Source organism: Panthera leo, chromosome C2, assembly GCF_018350215.1.
Source record: "Panthera leo isolate Ple1 chromosome C2, P.leo_Ple1_pat1.1, whole genome shotgun sequence".
In the NCBI taxonomy this organism is placed as follows: domain Eukaryota; kingdom Metazoa; phylum Chordata; class Mammalia; order Carnivora; family Felidae; genus Panthera; species Panthera leo.
Window position 1 is genome coordinate 68,041,119 of NC_056687.1, and position 19,062 is coordinate 68,060,180.

A 19,062-nucleotide genomic window follows, 5' to 3' on the forward strand; every position below is an offset into this window, starting at 1 on the left:
AGCAATGGGAGTAGAGGCTTTGACAAGGAATAGGATAGAGCACTAAATAGAATATTGAGAAAAGATGAGCAAGAGAACGAATGGAATAGAAACAAGAAACTACTTTTTTACTAACCCTTACAGTTAAAGCCACAGAGTATTAGAACTGGGGGGGATGTCGTACTCCTGTGATTACAGTAGCTTAACCTTAACAGATGCTCAATAAATGGATATTGAATTTAGACTGATCTCATTTTATGCGAGAAGAAATGGAATTGCGCAAAGATGTATTGCCCAGAACCATTCAACTAGTTAGTTGCAGAGCTGGGCCAGAACCTAAGTCCTCCAGTTTCTCAACCAGTTCCTTTTCTATTAGAAGCTACTATAATGACTGTTTTTGTTTATTTTTGTTTTTTGTTTTTGCTTTTGTTTTTACTCCTATCACCTGACACAGGGTAGGCATGAAATGTTTTATAGCATTTTATTATTTTTTTTCCATCACCCCGCCCCCCCCCCTTCCTTCCCCTCTGGTAACCATCAATTTGTTCTCTGTGGTTAAAAGTCTTTTTCTTGGTTTGTCTCTCTCTCTCTCTCTTTTTTTTTCCTTTGCTCGTTTGTTTTGTTTCTTAAATTCCACATATGAGTGAGATCATATGGTATTTGTCTTTCTCTGACTTATTTCATTTAACATTATACTTTCTAGCTCTATCCATGTCATTGCAAATGGCAAGATTTCGTTCTTTTTTATGGCTGAGTAATATTCCATTGTATTTTTTTTTTTTTAATGTTCATTTATTTTTGAGACACACAGAGAGATACAGAGCACAAACCAGGGAGGGGCAGAGAGAGAAGGAGACACAGACTCCAAAGCAGACTCCAGGCTCTGAGCTGTCAGCACAGAGCCCAATGTGGGGCTTGAACTCACAAGCCGTGAGATCATGACCTAAGCCAAAGACAGATGCTTAACAGACTGAGCCACCCAGGTGCCCCTCCATTGTACTTTTTTTTTGAATTTTTTTTTTAATGTTTATTTATTTTTGAGACAGAGAGAGAGCATGAATGGGGGAGGGTCAGAGAGAGAGGGAGACACAGAATCTGAAGCAGGCTCCAGGCTCTGAACTATCAGCACAGAAGCCTGACGTGGGGCTCGAACTCACGGACCGTGAGATCATGACCTAAGCCAAAGTCGGACGCTTAACCGACTGAGCCACCCAGGCGCCCCCATTGTACTTTTTAAATATCATTTTAGTTTAAGAAATGTTGAATACACCTGTATAATTTTTTTGAATGACTGGTGGCACTTACTAGGTCTGTTTATGAATGGCAGTCTAGTAGAAAGAATAAGGATTTTGGAGTCAAACTAGGTCCAAATCTCTGCTTTGCCTGTTAGCACTTGGGCAAATGTCTTAATCTTTCTAAACAGAGGCTTTAACATCTCAACAAATAGAGATAATAATAGCTACCACATGGTGTTGTTATAATAAATGAAATAAGGTTATTTGGAGTATTTAGTTTGGTATGTGGCATAAATCAAAGGCTTCAGTAAATATTTGTAAAATGAGTAAGGGGTAAGTATTACTGTATTGATCTCACTCCTGGGGAGTCAACATACTTTACCTTTCAGATGTGTCCTGTTCTTTACAGACATGTATCCTTATTGCCATAGTTAAACTGCAGTTTAGCTAACTTCTTTTTGTGTAGAAATGTCCACTTCAGCTACCTCACAACCTTTTAATTTTTTTTTTAATTCCAGATTAATCCATGGAGGACAGCTGTTAAATGGATTGGCAGGTCCAACGGTAATGAATGCAGCTCCATTTCTCTCTACGACGTGGTTTTCTGCAGATGAACGGGCCACTGCCACAGCCATTGCATCAATGCTCAGTTATCTTGGTGGAGCATGTGCATTTTTAGTTGGGCCACTTGTTGTTCCAGCCCCCAATGGAACATCACCTCTTCTTACTTCAGAGACTAGCAGGACCCACATTAAAGATCTCATAGAGACTGTATTATATGCAGGTATTTTAAAGTTTATTTTCTTCCCGCTCTACTTTGTCTTTTATCCCAGTAATCTTCACTCCACTCTGTACACCAGATCACTTCTTACGAAATACTTAGGAGTTCCAAAATATACATATACACGCGTGTTTTTCTTGTCATATAATATGGAGATGCCTATTTAAAACTTACCCTTTCTAAGAAGTTATTAAGTTTAAAATGTATTATTGCTACATGAAAGTTTATTCCTTAATTTTTCTCTTCCCATCTGTTTACAATTAAGCACTGTATAACACGTTGTCTAGTGTCTTTTCTAGATATCTTATCAGAATATGAAATTACTGGTAGCTGGCAAGCCCATTTTCTCCCTTGCCATTTCCCTGCTCTTCTCTGACCTGGTATACATAGGTCACCCACAGTTCTTCTCCACTTCCTATTCTCTGTATGTTGGTCTATTAATAAGGGGTATTGACCTTTCCAAAACATCTTCTTGGTCCTTTCTTTTTATTTCTAGAGTCAAGTTCTAGTCCGCTCTTCTATTACAGTCTCTTAACAGATCTCCTTAAATACATCTCCCTCGCTGTATGCCTATTTGTTATTTTCTTCTGCATTCAGAAAACTTTTTATAAGTTTTACTATATACTCAGCACTGTGCTAAGCACTGAGAATTGGTAAGGTCACTGATAAGACAGTTGCAGTACAAATAGACATACAGAGCCTGAGAAGCCTAACCTACCTGAGATTGGAGGGAACTTGAGGAGTCAGGGAAGGCTTCACCAAGACTGTGATAATTAAAGTTCAGAATTTCATAGGAGTTCAGCAAGTGTTCCAGTGAGGTAGGGTATTCCGTGTAGAAGGAATAACCACTGCAAAGGCAGATACGGTATGAGAGAACTCAATATGTCGAGAGAATTGCACATAATTTAATATGGCTGAAGTAGTGTAAATATGTGTCTTTGCATATAGGTAACAAGTGGCAGAAAATGAGGCTAGAAGGATAAGGAACTATATTATGATGAACTTTTTATTAATTTATTCACTTATTAAGTGAGCAGATATATTTTGACCTCCTATATATCTGTCCCTGTGCTAGGCGCTGAGGTAGACATGATTCCTGCTCTCACAGAACTTACAGTGTCCCAAAGGAACAGACAGGTAAACAGCTGTAAAATAGGGTAGTAAGTGCTATAACTGAAGGCTGACAATTGTTCTGAGACCTCAGAGGAGGAGGACCTAACCTAGATTTTAAAGGTCAAGTAGAGCTTCCTGATGATGCAGCATCTAAATTGGAGCCTGAAGGATGATAGGGAGTTAGCCAAATACAGTGGGCAGGAGGAACAATATACTAGAAAGAGAGAGAGAGAGAGAGAGAGAGAGAGAGAAAGAGAGAGAGAGAGAGCCAGCCATGGAGGAGAAGCCCAGTAAGGGGCGAGAGCCTGCTATATTCAAGCAACTCAAAGCCCAGAGTGGCTTAGACTCGGTGAGAGTAGTGACAGATAAAGCTAGAGAGGTAAGCCAGGCCATACAAGCCTTCTAAGCAGGGCTAAAGGGTTTGAAATTCACTATATTGTAGGCAAACATCACACTCTGAAGAATTTTACATTAGAGAGTTATGCAGTGATATTTACATCTCAAAATATGTTTTAGAGGGAATAAAACAAAAGCAGAGGTTGTGGTATATATAAAGTATTTAATCCCCCCCCCCCCGGCCTTAAACAACTCCTTTTAAAGAAAAAAAAAAATTGAAATTAAAAAAAAATTTTAATGTTTATTTCTGAGAGAGAGAGAAAGAGAGAGAGCATGAGCAAGTGAAGGTCAGAGAGAGAGAGGGAAACAATCCAAAGCAGGCTTCAGGCTCTGAGCTGTCAGCACAGAGCCTGACTCGGGGCTCGAACTCGTGAACCGTGAGATCATGACCTGAACAGAAACTAAGAGTCAGACGCTTAACCAACTTAACCAGTCAGGAGCCCTAAAAACTTTTGTGTTTGAAAGGATATCCATCAACAAAGTGAAAAGACAGCTTGCTTTGGGAATGGGAGAAAATAGTAGCAAATCATATATCTGATAAAGGACTTATATCCAGAATATATAAAGAACTCTTAAAACAACAATAAAAAGACAACCCAATTAGAAAATGGGCAAAGGACTCAAAACTTCTCCATAGAAAAAATATATATGGCCAACAAGCCTGTAAAAGATGCTTGTCATTAGTCATTAGGGAAATACAAATCAAAACCATAATGAGATACACTTCACATCCAGCAGGATGCTATAATCAATAAAATAGGATGGGGCACTGGCTGGCTCAGGTGGTAGAGCATGTGACTCTTGATCTCGAGGTTGTGAGTTCAAGCCCCACACTGCGTGGGGAGGTTTACTTAAAATCTATTTTAAAAAGTGGGAAATAAATGTTGTTAAAAAAGTAGAAAAATTGGAACCTTCATATATTGCTAGTAGCAAAATAAAATGGTACAATCACATTGGAAACAGTTTGGGCAGTTCTTCGAAGTGTTAAATATATATTATCATATGATCTAACAATTGCATCTCTAGGTATATACCCAAGTGAAGTAAAAATATATCCATGCAAAAATTTATACACAAATGTTCGTAGTAGCATCATTCATAATAGCCAAAAAGTAGAAACAATCCAAATGTCTATTAACTAAATGAATAAAAAATGTACTTCATCTGTTCAATGGAATATTATTTGGCAATGAACAAGAATAAAAGTACTGATACATGCTCCAACATACTTGAACCTTGAAAACATTATGCTAAGTAAAAAACGCTGGTTACAAAGACCACACATATGGTATGATTCCATTTATATGAGATGTCCATTATACTCAAATCCGTAGAAACTGGAAGGTAAACGAGTGATTGCCTAGGGCTGGGAGATTTGGGAATGGGGAATGGATACAGAGTTTCTTTGGGGGATGATGAAAAGGTTCTAAAATTGATTGTGGTGATGGTTACACAATTCTGTGAATATACTAAAAAATGTATCTCTGGGGGCGCCTGGGTGGCTCAGTCGGTTGAGCCACTGACTTTGGCTCAGGCCATGATCTCGTAGTCCATGAGTTCGAGCCCCGCATCGGGCTCTGTGCTGACAGCTCAGAGCCTGGAGCCTACTTCAGATTCTGTGTCTCCCTCTCTCTGACCCTCCCCCGTTCATGCTCTGTCTCTCTCTGTCTCAAAAATAAATAAACGTTAAAAAGTGTATCTCTGAAGCTCTTTGCAAAAATGCCAACAAAAAGATGGGTCAAAAATGTCAATAGAATGTGAACAAGGCAATCCCAGAAGAAGAAATACTAATGGCCAATAAGTGTGTAGAAGATGCTCATTCATTGTTGTTAATTAAAAGATCTGCAAATTAAAACAATTCATTATCTTCTTATTGCTCCTCAGTCTAACAGAGAACAAAGACATCTTCTATGGTTAAATGCCTTATAGGAATATTGTACCTTTTGCTCAGAATATAATAGCCCTAGAATCATAAGTATCCAACTGAAAAGACTCTAGAAATCACTTAGTCCAGTCCCTTTATTGACCACAAAGAATAAAGAATTCATCCAAATTATGTTAATTAATGGTACAGGCAGGTCTCTATTCCAAGTTTCTTAACTTTTCTATTTGAGTCTTGCTTTTCTACTAAATTGGACATAATAGAAGCTGGGATTTACATGTGCCAAAACTCTGGAGGGAATGATCAGGACTCCAAGGAACTTTTCCTTGTTAATAGTGCCAAACTAACATTGTTTGGATGTTCGTTTTACTTCTAGTTGCTTAATATTCTATATTAGCGAGTCTTTTTATTCATTAAGTTTTGCTCTCTTATTTTTGGATGCTTTCCTGTTTTGTTCAAATTCCCCATACAGCCTATAAATTCAGTCTTTCCTAAACTGTGCTTCAGAATATCCAGTCATTGATCAAATAAACCAATTAAACTGATTGGATGGCCCATCAGTTAGGCATCTGACTTTGGCTCAGGTCATGACCTCACAGTTAGTGAGTTCTAGCCCTGCATCAGGCTCTACAGTGACAGTGTGGAGCCTGCCTGGGATTTTCTCTCTCTGTCCCACCCCCACTTGTTCTTTCTCTCTCTCTCTCTCTTTCTCTCTCTCTCTCTCTCTCTCTCTCAAAAATAAAGAACCTTAAAAAAAACAAAAAACAAAACCCTTCTCCTAGCCTGTTCCTACAATTTCTGTATCATATACTTTCTTTCTGATTACAGTACTTATTAATCAACCTAGATCTGTTTCAAAGGCTTATAGTACAGTACTGTTGATTTTTTATGTTTTCTCCATAGAATAATATTTGTTTACTGTCTCAATCTTTTCATCTATGTGGTATACCATTGTATGACTTCTTACCTGACTTTCCACGGGCTAAAATTTATATCTTTACATATCTATTTTTTTTCCACAAGACTGAACTATCTTGGCTAGATACTGTATTTTGGTTATCTTTTTATGCATAGAGCTTAGTTGATGATTTGTTAGATAAGTAAATACTTGAAACATTGAACTTTTTATGTTATCTGGTTAACATTTTATTCTTTTTTTTCTTCCCTACCCCCAGAATTTGGAGTTGTCTGCTTACTATTTTCTGCAACACTAGCTTATTTCCCACCCCGGCCTCCACTTCCTCCCAGTGTTGCTGCAGCTAGCCAGCGACTGAGTTATCGGCGGAGCTTTTGTAGATTATTAAGGTAAATATACTTTAAGTCACTGAGTGGTTTTGATCAGTACCTTCAAGATAATTTCACATTTAGTTAAGGTCATTTTGCAAGTTGATTGCAAATAATTGATAAAATACTGATTAAAACCTCTATAAGTTTTCTACATGCCACCAATGCTATTATTACTTAATCTTTTAAAAAATCAAACTTTTATTGAAATAATTTTCTTTTATAAGGAAATATCACATAATAGTATCTGTGGAATCATGGATTTTATGTGTTTATTATATTTTTCATAATATTTAAGTTTTTTGTTCATTATGTATTTCTTAGTTCACATTAAAATAAACAAGTACTAGTCAGTACAAAGTGAATAAAATACATAAGGTTTATTTACAGCTCCCCTAAAATTAATCATCTCATGCCGGGATCATACTTTTAAAACTTACTATTTTATTTTATTGATATAACTTAACTGTAATTTTATTAAACTCTACCCTTGAATGTTCAATTGCCCAGTACTAAATTTAATTCTTTGAATATATAGACTATCACTGGTGATTATGATTTGCAGTTGGGCTGCTAGAACTTATCTTTTGAATTTTTTTCTCAGTTTGTTGTGATGAGTTTTTATTGATTCATCAGCAACTCTCTGGTTGGTTCTTTCTCTTCTTTTTTTTCTGCCTCCTATCAGTGGTAAGTTCCTTGTGGCCAAGAACTGTGTCTTTATAGCCACTTTAGTAATATTGTCCAGTAGGAATGTAATGTGAGCCACATATGTAATTTTAAATTTTCTAACAGCCTCATTAAAAAAAGTAAAAGAAACCAGTAAAATTAATTTTAATAGCATATTTTATTTAACCCAGTATATCAGAAGTATTATTTTAATTTGTAATAAATATTCAAAATTATTGAGATTTTTTTATGTTCTTTTATTCGAACCAAAGTTTTGAAATCTAGTTGTATACTTTTACACTTAAAGCATATCACAATTCAGATGCTAGATTTTCATTAGAAATAGTCTGCATTGAAATTTCATTAAATTTAATTTCATTAAATTTTTTACTTGAAAATTTTCATCGAGCAGTCTCGCACGTTGCACTACTTATCTAAAGTTCAAAGTAACTTTGCAATATTTCAAATTTTGAATCAACACATCGTTGATATTTGAAAAATCTTATATTCTACAAGCAATTGTTGGGGCTTTAATGGAAGATCTTTTACTTCCATAAAATAGATATAAAATTTTTTTTCTTTATCATTTTTAACAAAATTATCATAGCTAACATAACAATTTCTTTTACCATCTCTCCATCTAAAAATTATTTTCTTTTTGGAGGAGCCAAGATGGCAGAACACCATGGAAGTTTTTTTAGCGTCTCACGTCCATGAAAGACAGCTAGATCAACACTAAAAATGGTTTTCTTTTTGTGCAGGAACCCAAACCGTTTTATAACTGGCCAAAGTTATAAGTCCGATCTGTTTTAAAAAACTGTTTTTTAATGTTTGTTGGACATTTAATTCTGGTTAACTAATTTTTTACTAAAAATTACTAATTTACTAAAATTTACTAATTCCAGTTAACTAATTTTTTTTATTCCTTTTTGACTGATGAAAAGGAGCTTCCTATAAAATTTACTCTGTATCTGTTGAACACGTCCCTTATTACTATCCACTTAATGGTCTTAAAATTTTTTTACACAGCATTCATTTTGCTCTGCTGCAACAGATTGCAGTTCCCATTCATTGTGAAATTTACAACATACTTTCTTATTTTTTTTCATAAGATATTCAAATAAAGTACAATGTTACCTCTATGTGGAACAAAAATACTGAGAACTGAGTCAGTTCACCGACACCAAGATCAGTGGTAGGTTGTAATACTAGAAACAACACGTGCTACACCCACACATTACAATAAAAATCTTACCCGGTGCAGTTAAAGTGAAATGTAGTCCTACCAAAACAAAAATAAAGTTGTGATTAATGGGAAAGTACTTTTCACTGCTCCTGTTTTTTAAGTTTGGTTTAGGTTAATTACAATGAAATAAAATGAAAAATTCAGTTCCTCAGTTGCACTAGCCACATTTCATGTGTTCAATAGCCACATGTGGCTAGTGGCTACCAAGTTAGACAACATAGCCATGCAACATTGTTTTTCAAACTTTGGTTCACAGCCAACTAATTTAGTAGGTTGACCACCTTAAAAAAAAAAAAAAAGAAAAGAAAAAGTAGAATGAAATTAGAATGGAAATATTATTGTATCACCTGTAGTAAGAATACATATTTTTTGTGAGACTTTTGTTTCAGAATCTATGTCTGTGTATGTGGGTAGATCACAAAATAATTTATTTCTTGCTTTGGAGTACAGAAAAAAGCTTTTAAAAACCGCAACTCCTGGCACCAAAGTGGCTCAGTTATTTAGGCACCCAACTCTTGATTTTGGCTCGAGTCATCATATCCTCGTTTGTGGGGTCGAGCCCCATGTCATGGCCTGTGCTGAGAGTGCAGAGCCTGCTTGGGATTCTCTCTCTCCCTCCCCCTCCCCCACTCATGTGTTCTCTCTCTCTCTCTTCTCTCTCTCTCTCAAGATAAATAAATAAACTTAAAAAAAGAAGCCATATATCTACAGGGGGGCCTGGTTGGCTCAGTCAGTAGAGCATCTAACTCGATCTCAGGGTTGTGAGTTCAAGCCCCACACTGGGCGTGGAGCCTACTTTAACAACAACAACAACAACAACAACAACAACAACAAAACACATGTCTACAGCACTTAGTATATTGCCTTACATGTAAGAGGCAAATTAAATATTAGTGAAATTGAATGGTGATCAGTGGCACATATTTGTAAAATAACATTTTAAAATGATGGTTATTTTAAGTTTATTTATTTTGAGAAAGAGCATGAGCAGGGGAGGGCAGAGAGAGAGTGAGAGTGAGAATCCCAAGCAAGCTCTGCAATGTCAGTGCAGAGCCCGATATGGGGCTCGAACCCACAAACTGCAAGACCATGACCTGAGCAGAAACCAAGAGCCAGACACCCAACCGACTGAGCCACCCAGGCACTCCTAAAATGATGGGGTTTTTAAATGCTATTTAAGTTTTTCTCCATACAACACCAGAGATTAGATAGCAATTAATAAGGCTGGAGAGGTAGCTTAGGCTATATTATGCCATACTAATAATTTGGATTAGTCTATAGAAAATGAGGGGTCACTGAAGGATTTTAAGCTAAGGAGTTAGGTAAAAAATTATTCTGACAAGGAAAAACAACCTAAAATTATCACTCTGGCCAAAGTATATACCCTGGATTTGCTTCTAATTACTCTACCATTGAGATCTTTATTCTCTGTTTGAACTATAAAGGGTAAGATCTTTCCTCTCTATAAAAAACCCTTTTCACCAATACCTAACATTCCTTTGTTTCTTCCATTATGTGTCTGTTTATTCTGCAGGATTGCCTGCTTCTCCCTTTAGGCTCTCTAGGGTACTTCTTTGGACCTGCCATGCCCCATTCCCCTAGCCTATCAATGTAATTTTCTCTGGCCTTTCAAAGGACACTTGAAGTCATTACTTTCTGGATTAATCAGAATAACTAACTAGATTCTAATTCCCTTGTCTGGGGAAACAACAAAATCACTGGTTTGCTCCAAAGTTTTCACCGCTGTTATTTATTTATTATCCACATGATTCCCACGTCTTACTATGTGTTTAACCTGTGTAACCTGAGTGAGCCTTCCTCTCCCTTTATACATTACTTTAATGTTTGATGATAGTGGTTGTTGTCTTTGCCTTTTAGACTTCAAGAGTGGAGAGCTGAGTTGACGTGTTTCTTCAGGGCACAGGAACACATTTATTCATTCATTTATTTATTTGTTTATTTATTTATATTTCCCACTCCCATTTCCCTCCCCCTACCCAGGCTACCTCTCAAATGCATTTAATCTTTATTTTTCGTTTATTTAATTAATTAATTTTATTTTGTAATACGTGTTTTGTAGCATCTGTGTTTAATTTATCCAAATGATGGCATATTATGTATCTCAGTCTGAGTTTTTTTCACTAAATGATATATGGTTTTTTTAAATAACTTTTCATTTTTGGAAGTTGTAGTAATATACAAAGGTAGAATAGTATAACCCCCATATGTCCATAACCCAATGGGAACAGTCACTGATTTATACCCAATATTGTTTCTTCTGTAATCCACCCACTCCTCCACTTCTTGTATTATGAAGCAAATCCAAGATGACCAATCAGCCATAAACATTTCAATATGTGTAATATATGTTAGAAAGGTGGGGACTCTTTTAACACTAGTTTGCTAATATCAGATCAATGCTTAAATTTCCAACTGTCTCATAAGTGTTTTTTTAACAACTGGAGTCAGAATCCAAATTTGGTTCATGCATTGCACTTGGTTCAAATGCCTTATAACCTATAGGTTTCCTTTCTATCTCCCTTTTTTCCTTGTAATTCATTTATAGAAGAGCCAGCTCTTTTGTCCCCAAGGTCTGGATTTTGTTGATTGCCTCCTTGTGATAGAGTTTGCCATGTTCCTCTGTCCTTTGTATTTTCTATAAATTGTTAGAGCTGTGTTATGATTTGGAGTTTTATTTGGTTTTACAAGACTACTTCACAGGTGATGCTACTTTTTTCCATCAGGAGGCACATGATGTCTGTCTGGATAGCTCTCATTTTGTGATATTAGCACTCCATTTTCTTTTCTTTTTTTTTTATTTTTTTTTATTTTTTTAATGTTTATTTTCAAGAGAGAGAGAGAGACAGCATAAGCAGAGGAGGGGCAGAGAGAGAGGAAGACACAGAATCTGAAGCAGGCTCCAGGCTCTGAGCTGTCAGCACAGAGCCCGATGAAGGGCTTGAACTCATGACCCGTGAGATCATGACCTGAAGCCAAAGTCAGACACTTAACCAACTGAGCCACCCAGGTGCCCCAGCACTCCATTTTCAAGATGCATCCCTATTGCTGTGTTTTTTGTGCTTTTTTTTTTTTGTACTCTGTAGTATGAAACCTTCACATTTTATGTACCCCCTCTGGCTGTGTGTCCAGATTGCCTCCAATTCATTGTCACCACAAATACTGCAATGACATTCTAATATGAGTCACCATGGACCTGAGAATTTCCTTGGAAAATAGATTCCATGGGAAGATGGTGGGGTCTTAAGATATTTTAAGCTTGATTTGCCAAGTATTGCCAGAGTTTCCTAAAAAATGCCTCCCCTTAGCCATACCTCGATCAGCAGTGCCCATTTCCCTGCATGGCTACCAAACTTGGTATGATTCATCTTCCTAATTTTTGCCAGTCTAATAGATATGAACTAATATATCTTTTGTTTAATTTGCATTAATAAGTTAGAGACTCTCATGATATGATAGCTTGCCTTATGGGTTTCATCTACTATAAATTCCTCTTCATAGCTTCTCTCCATTTCCAAATGGTAATTGTTTTCCTATCTTTTTCTTAACGATTTACATATTCTAGGTATAAGCTCCTTGTATATTAAAAAATTCCAAGTATCTATTCCCATTCTTTCACCTGCCTACAAATTTTATTGATGGACTCCTTAATTATCAACTTTCTGGTTTTATCTTTTACATTTAGGTATTCAACCCACGTAGAATCTACCTTAGTATGTGATGTTATCTAATGATGCAGGAGTTTTGGGGTTTTTTTTCCCATAGAAGAAACTAGCACTACTTACTGAACAATTGTTAGCAGTTTGTTAGCCCTCTATTCTCCTCCATTGTGCTAGTTCTTGGACTATTCCCATACTACTTTTATTATGGCCCTGCAGCTTGTCTTTTTTTTTTTTTAATGTTTATTTATTTTTGAGAGAGAGACTGAGTGCGAGTGGGGGAGGGGCAGAGAAAGAGGGAGGCACAGAATCTGAAGCAGGCTCACAGAGCCTGATGCGGGGCTCAAACCCATGAACCATGAGATCATGACCTGTGCTGAAGTCAGATGCTTAACCAACTGAGCCACCCAGGCACCCTAGTTTATCTTGGTAGGATAAGGGCTTCCTTTTTCATATTTTTTAGAAGATAAGTTAGCTTTCCAAGGACTTTTTTTCTTCCATATAAACTTTAGAGCATGTTTCTTAAGTTTCTAAAAAAATTCAACTGGAACTTTAATAATGATTACATTAAATTTATAGATTAATTTGGGATCAGTTGACAGTATGGATCATCTCTCCATCTATTTAGATCATCTTCTATGCCCTTAAAGGTTGCTTCCTCCTCCCCTCCCCGCCCCCCCCCCCCCCAGAGATTTTGGACTTTCCTAGCTATTGTTAATAGTATGTAATTTTTATTACATTTTTAAAATTAAGCTTTTTATTTTTGAGATACTTACAGATTCACATGCAGTTGTAGGAAATAATACAGAAAGATAATGTGGGCTCTTTACCCAGTTTCCCCCAATGATACTATCTTACAAAACTGTTAATAGTCAAGATACAGAACATTTCCATCACCACAAGGATTCCTTTTTTTTGTCCTTTAGTAGCCATATCTACTTCTTAACCCCTGGAAAACACTGATCTCTTCTCCATTACTATAATGTCAGTTCAAGAATGTTATATAAATGGAATAATATAGTACATAAATTTTGCGATTGGTTTAAAAAATAGAGATGCAAACCAGGAAATGGACTCTTAACTGTAGGGAACAGATTGAGGGTTACTAGAGGGGGGTGGGGGGGGATGGGTTAAATGGGTGATGGGCATTAAGGAGGATACTTGTGATGAGCACTGGGTAGTGTATGTAAGTGATGAATCACTAAATCCTACACCTGAAACTAATATTGTATGTTAACTAACTAGAATTTAAAAAAAAACAAAAACATAATTCTCTAGAGAGTCATCCAGGGTGTTTTGTGTATGAGTAGTTACTCCTCTTTATTACTGAGTAGTATTCCATGGTGTTGATGTACACAGTTTGTGTAACTGTTGACCTGTCAAAGGACATCTGGGTTGATTTTAGTGTTTTTGTTTGGTTGGTGTTTTTGGATATGATACATAAACATTTGTATATAGGTTTTTGCTGTGAACATAGGTTTTCATTTCTCTGGGGTAAATGCCTAGGAGTATAATTGCTGGATTGTATGGTAGTTGCATATTTAGTTTTTTTTTAAAACCCTGCCAGTCTATTTTCCAGAGTAGTTGTGCCATTTTTCTTTACCACAAGCAGTATACAAGTCATCTAGTTTTTGGGCATCTTCACCAGACTTTGGTGTTATCACTATGTTTTTGTTTTAACCATTTTGATAGGAATGTAGAAGTACAGTCTCTGCAGAGGGCACTTGGCATTATCGATTAAAGTTACAAATACACATACTCTTTTGACATGGTAGTTGCACTTCTAGAAGTCAATTCTCCAACTGTACTAGTGCAGACGTGAAACGACTGTAAGAGCAAAGGAATAAATTTATATATATATATATATATATATATATATATATATATATGTATATATATATATAATAAAAATATATATCTCTCTCAGTGGGAGCTGGTGAAATAAATTATATACCAACATAATGGAGTACTACCCAGCTCTAAGAAAGAGTAAGGAAGCTCTGTCTGTATTGACTGTGGAAGAGTTCTAAGACTTATTAAGTTAAAAAAGTAAAATTCAGGGGCACCTGGACAGCTCAGTCCGTTGGGCTCTCAATAATACATCTCTCAATAATAAATAGATGTTAAAAAATAAAAAATAAAGTAAAATTCAGCAAATGGTTGTAACATACTATCATTTATGTAAAAAGATTGGGGAAAGAATATATATATAATTGTGAATATATGTTAATATGTACATATATAAAATAACATATGTAGTACTATATATTTATGTACTAATGTATATACACACATATGTATATACATAGTCTTATATATTTTGAGATGTTTCTGAGAAATTGCCCAAGAAAGCAAGAACATTGGTAATTGTGGGAAGAGGGGAATGGGGTAAGAGGGACATGTTTTCCCCATATTTTTATACCTTTCTGGTTTTGAGCCATTTGCATTGTATTGCTTATTAAAATCTTTGATTAATACAAACTTAAAAAAAATTTTTTTTAATGTTTATTTATTTTTGAGAGAAAGAGACAGAGTATGAGCTTGGGAGGGGCAGAGAGAGAGGGAGACATAGAATCCGAAGCAGGCTCCAGGCTCTGAGCTGTCAGCACAGAGCCCGATGCTGGGCTTGAACTCAACAAACCGCGAGATCATGACCTGAGCTAAAGTCAGACACTTAACTGACTAAGCCACCCAGACGCCCCAACAAACTTTAGTATCAATAAAGCAAAAGTGAAAACTGCTCTCTGAAAATAATAAAACTAGCAAGTTATGTATTTTTAATCTTTGGTTTTTCTTCCCTCTACTCTGTTTATATAGAGAAATAGTAATTTAACCTATACCTACTCACTGTATGAAATAATGTTGATAACTCATCTGTATAATAAACTTTGACAATTTTAATATGAACAAAAAAGTGTTTTTTTTTTAATTTTTTTAACGTTTATTTATTACTGAGAGACAGAGACAGAGCATGAGCATCAGAGGGGTGGAGAAAGAGGGAGACACAGAATCTGAAGCAGGCTCCAGGCTGAGCTGTCAGCACATAGCCCGATGCGGGGCTGGAACTCACAAACCAGGAGATCATGACCTGAGCCGAAGTCAGACGCCTAACCAATTGTGCCACCCAGGTGCCCCACAAAAAAGATAATTTTTAAGTAAACAAAAAATTTAAAGACCGTTGAATTTATTAACAAACTAATTATTAACAAACTGAATATTTTCTATTTCTGATTCTGGTGTTCCAATTTCCAAATGACTTACATTTTTCATGAGTAAGAATTTAAATTCAGGGGCAGCTGGGTGGCTCTGTTGGTTGAGTGTCTAACTCTTGATTTTGGCTCAGGTCATGATCCCAGGGACATAGGATCAAGCCCCATGTTGGGCTCCATGCTGAGCATGGAGCCTGTTTAGGATTCTCTCTCTTTTTCCATCTGCCCCTCTCCCTACCTTGTGCTGGCTCGCCCTCTCTCTCTCTCTCTGTCTCTGTCTCAAAAATAAATAAATAAATAAATAAATAAATAAATAAATAAATAAATAAATAAATAAAGGCATGAAGAAAGTGATTCTACTTGCTTTAAAAAATTTTTAATTCACAATTTTGAATCTGTAATAATATTTTCTTTTCTCATTTACAGCAATATGAGATTTTTGATGATTGCTTTAGCATATGCCATACCACTTGGTGTATTTGCTGGCTGGTCTGGAGTTCTGGACTTAATTTTAACACCAGTGCATGTCAGTCAAGTAAGTATTTCATTTCTTTATATGTTGGAGATATTTTTTAGTACATTTAAATTGTAAATATTGTCTGCGTGTTCTTGGTTTAAACTTCAAGGCCTGGGTAACCATTATCCAATACCATTGTTGCAAAAGCAAGATCCTAGGGAGCCTGGGTATCTAGTAAGTTAAGCGTCTGACTCTTGATCTTGGCTCAGGTCATGATCTCTCAATTCATGAGATCGAGCCCCATATTGGGCTCTGCACTGACAGCGTGGAGCCTGCTTGGAATTCTCTCTCTCCTTCTCTGTCTGTCCCTCCCTGGCTCGTGTTCATTCTCTCTCTCTTTTTCAAAAATAAATAAACTTAAAAAAAAATCCTTTGAAATAGTTAAAAATAATATTGATTTTCTTCCTGGGTTTTGTTAACAGCCATGAATTTTACATTTATTTGGCTATTATTAATGATGCTAATAAACAGAAAAATAAAGAAGGAAAATCTTCCTTTGTTGACTCCATCCTAATCTTGCTTCATACTTTATATAAAGAAGATTAAGACCCCATCATCAAATATATGGCTAATGTCGACATCTAATTTCTCACTTTCTCCCTAGTCTCAGAATAAGGGTACCTCATTTCTTTAAAAATAACCATGTACCTATGGTTATTTTTGACCTATATTTTTGACCTATATGATTCAGGCCATGTATACCTTCTCCTTACTTCCAGACAGCATGGTAGAAAGGGGTAGAGAGATTTGGAGGGGCAAATGGAAGCAATCCAGCACGCTGGTGTGACTTTCTATTGTATGAATGAACAACAATTTTCCATTCTGCTTTTGATGAACATTTGGATTGTTTACAGTTTTTAACTGTCACAATCACAAACAATGCTGTATGAATGTTATCATACATGTTTCTTGATGCACCTCTATACACATTTCTGTTGGATATGTAGCTAGCAATAGAATTGTTGGTTATAGTATATTCCTGGTTTGATAGATGATGCCAAACTTCCCCAAAGTGGTTGTATGAGTTTATAGTTTTACCAGCAGGATATGAAATTTCTCATTGCTCCACATCTTTACCAACACTTGACAATGTTAGTCTTTTTTTTTTTTTTAATGTTTGTTCATTTTTGAGAGATAACATAAGTGGGGGAAGGGCAGAGAGAGAGAGGGACAGAGAATCCTAAGCGGGCTCTGTGCTGACAGCAGAGAACCCAATGCGGGGCTCAAACTCATGTGAGATCATGACCTGACCCAAAGTCTGACATTTAACCAAATAAGCCACCCAGGTACCTGAGTCTCTAAAGTTAGAAATGCTGGGCGCCTGGGTGGCTCAGTCACTTGAGCGTCTGACTTCGCCTCAGGTTGTGATCTCACAGTTTGTGGGTTCAAGCCCCACATTGGGCTCTGTGCTGACAGCTCGGAGCCTGGAGTCTGTTTCAGATTCTTGTACCACCCCCTCCCCCACACTTGTGCTCTGTGTCTCTCTCTCCCTCAAATATAAATAAACATTAAAAATTTTTTTTAAATTTTTTTAATGTTTGTTTATATTTGAGGGAGAGAGAGACAGAGTGCAAGCAGGGGAGGGGCAAAGAGAGAGGGAGACACAGAATATGAAGCAGGCTTCAGGCTCTGAGTCGTCAGCACAGAGCCCGACGCAGAGCTCGAACTCATGAACAGCAAGATCATGACCTGAGCTGAAGTCGGTCACTTAACTGACTGAGCCACCCAGGCACCCCTAAAAAAAATTTTTTTAAGTTAGAAATGCTAATGGATATGCAGTTAAATGCCACTATAATGATATCTTTTTGTTTGATATTTGAATATCCTTTTTTGTGACACACCTGGTCAAGTCTCTTGCCCACCATTGGGCTGCCTTTTTCTTACTGATTGTAAAGAATAGAGCTATGCAGGGCACCTGGGCAGCTCACTCTTGATTTCAGCTCAGGTCATGATCTCATGGTCATGGGATCAAGCTATGTGCACATCAGGCTATGTGCTCATGGTGCGGAGCCTGCTTGCAAACTTCTCTCTCCCTCTCTCTCTGCCCCTCCCATGCACACACTCTCTCCCTCTTTCTCAAAATAAATAAACTTTTTTGTGAAAAAAAAAAAAAAAGTACTAAAATATATTTTTAAAAAAGAGCTGTGCAGAAGGAGGCTCCCCAGAGCACTGTATGGGGTCCTCAGCACGTCTTAGACTGAGAAATGAACTGCACATGTAAACGGCAAAACTATTAGAGGCTTAACAGAAAGATTTCTGTGAGGTTGAAAGCAGAACGAATACAGTAGAGGGTAAGCAGTGCTGGGCTCTTAGAGTTCTAGTTCAACCAGAATGGTAATACCTCATTAACACCTTTTTAATACCTTGGGCTTCTGCTAAGACATAGAATCTAGGCCAAAATTTAAAATCAAGAACCATGTTCTAGGTAAGATAAGGCCTATTCTACTTAGACCCACAATACCCAAGGCCTATAAACAAGCCCTGACAAAAATCTGCAGAGGAGACAATTTGGAGACTGAATCCTACCAAGTGAGGGGGTCTTGAGAAACATTTAGGTTTCTACTTATCTTCCTTAATAAAACACAAAATCAAGCCAACAGAAGTTCAAGGTGATCAGTTATTAATTGAACTGCCTACTAACACAAAAATCAACCATTTTAGAGAAAGATAAAAGGATCCAGAACCTTTATATTGTGTCATCCACAACATGTACCACACTGTTAAAAAAAATTAGACGGGGCGCCTGGGTGGCTCGGTTGGTTAAGCTTTGGCTCAAGTCATGATCTCACGGTTTGTGGGTTCAAGCCCCACGTCGGGCTCTGTGCTGACAGCTCAGAGCCTGGAGCCTGCTTCAGATTCTGTGTCTCTGTCTCTTTCTGCCCCTCCCCTGCTCATACTCTGGCTCCCTCTCTCTCTCTCTCTCAAAAATAAACATTAAAAAAATTTTTTTAAATAAAAAAAAAAATTAGGAAAATGTGGCCCATATTTACAAAAAGGAAGTACTGAATAGAAACCAACTCAAAGATAACCTACATGTTGGACAAAACAGAGACCATAATGCAAAAGAGTGAGAAAGA

The 19,062-nt window shown here is 36.7% G+C and overlaps 1 protein-coding gene across 1 annotated transcript in view; it reads left to right on the forward strand.

Annotated features, from left to right (window-relative positions):
- SLC49A4 (solute carrier family 49 member 4) overlaps window positions 1-19,062 on the forward strand; it is an 85,914-nt gene that overhangs the window by 26,404 nt on the left and 40,448 nt on the right. The window contains exons 3-5 of the mRNA XM_042903729.1: window positions 1,733-1,998; window positions 6,562-6,691; window positions 15,895-16,003. Of these exons, the coding sequence (XP_042759663.1) occupies window positions 1,733-1,998; window positions 6,562-6,691; window positions 15,895-16,003 (505 nt within the window). The remainder of the gene's footprint in view (window positions 1-1,732; window positions 1,999-6,561; window positions 6,692-15,894; window positions 16,004-19,062) is intronic.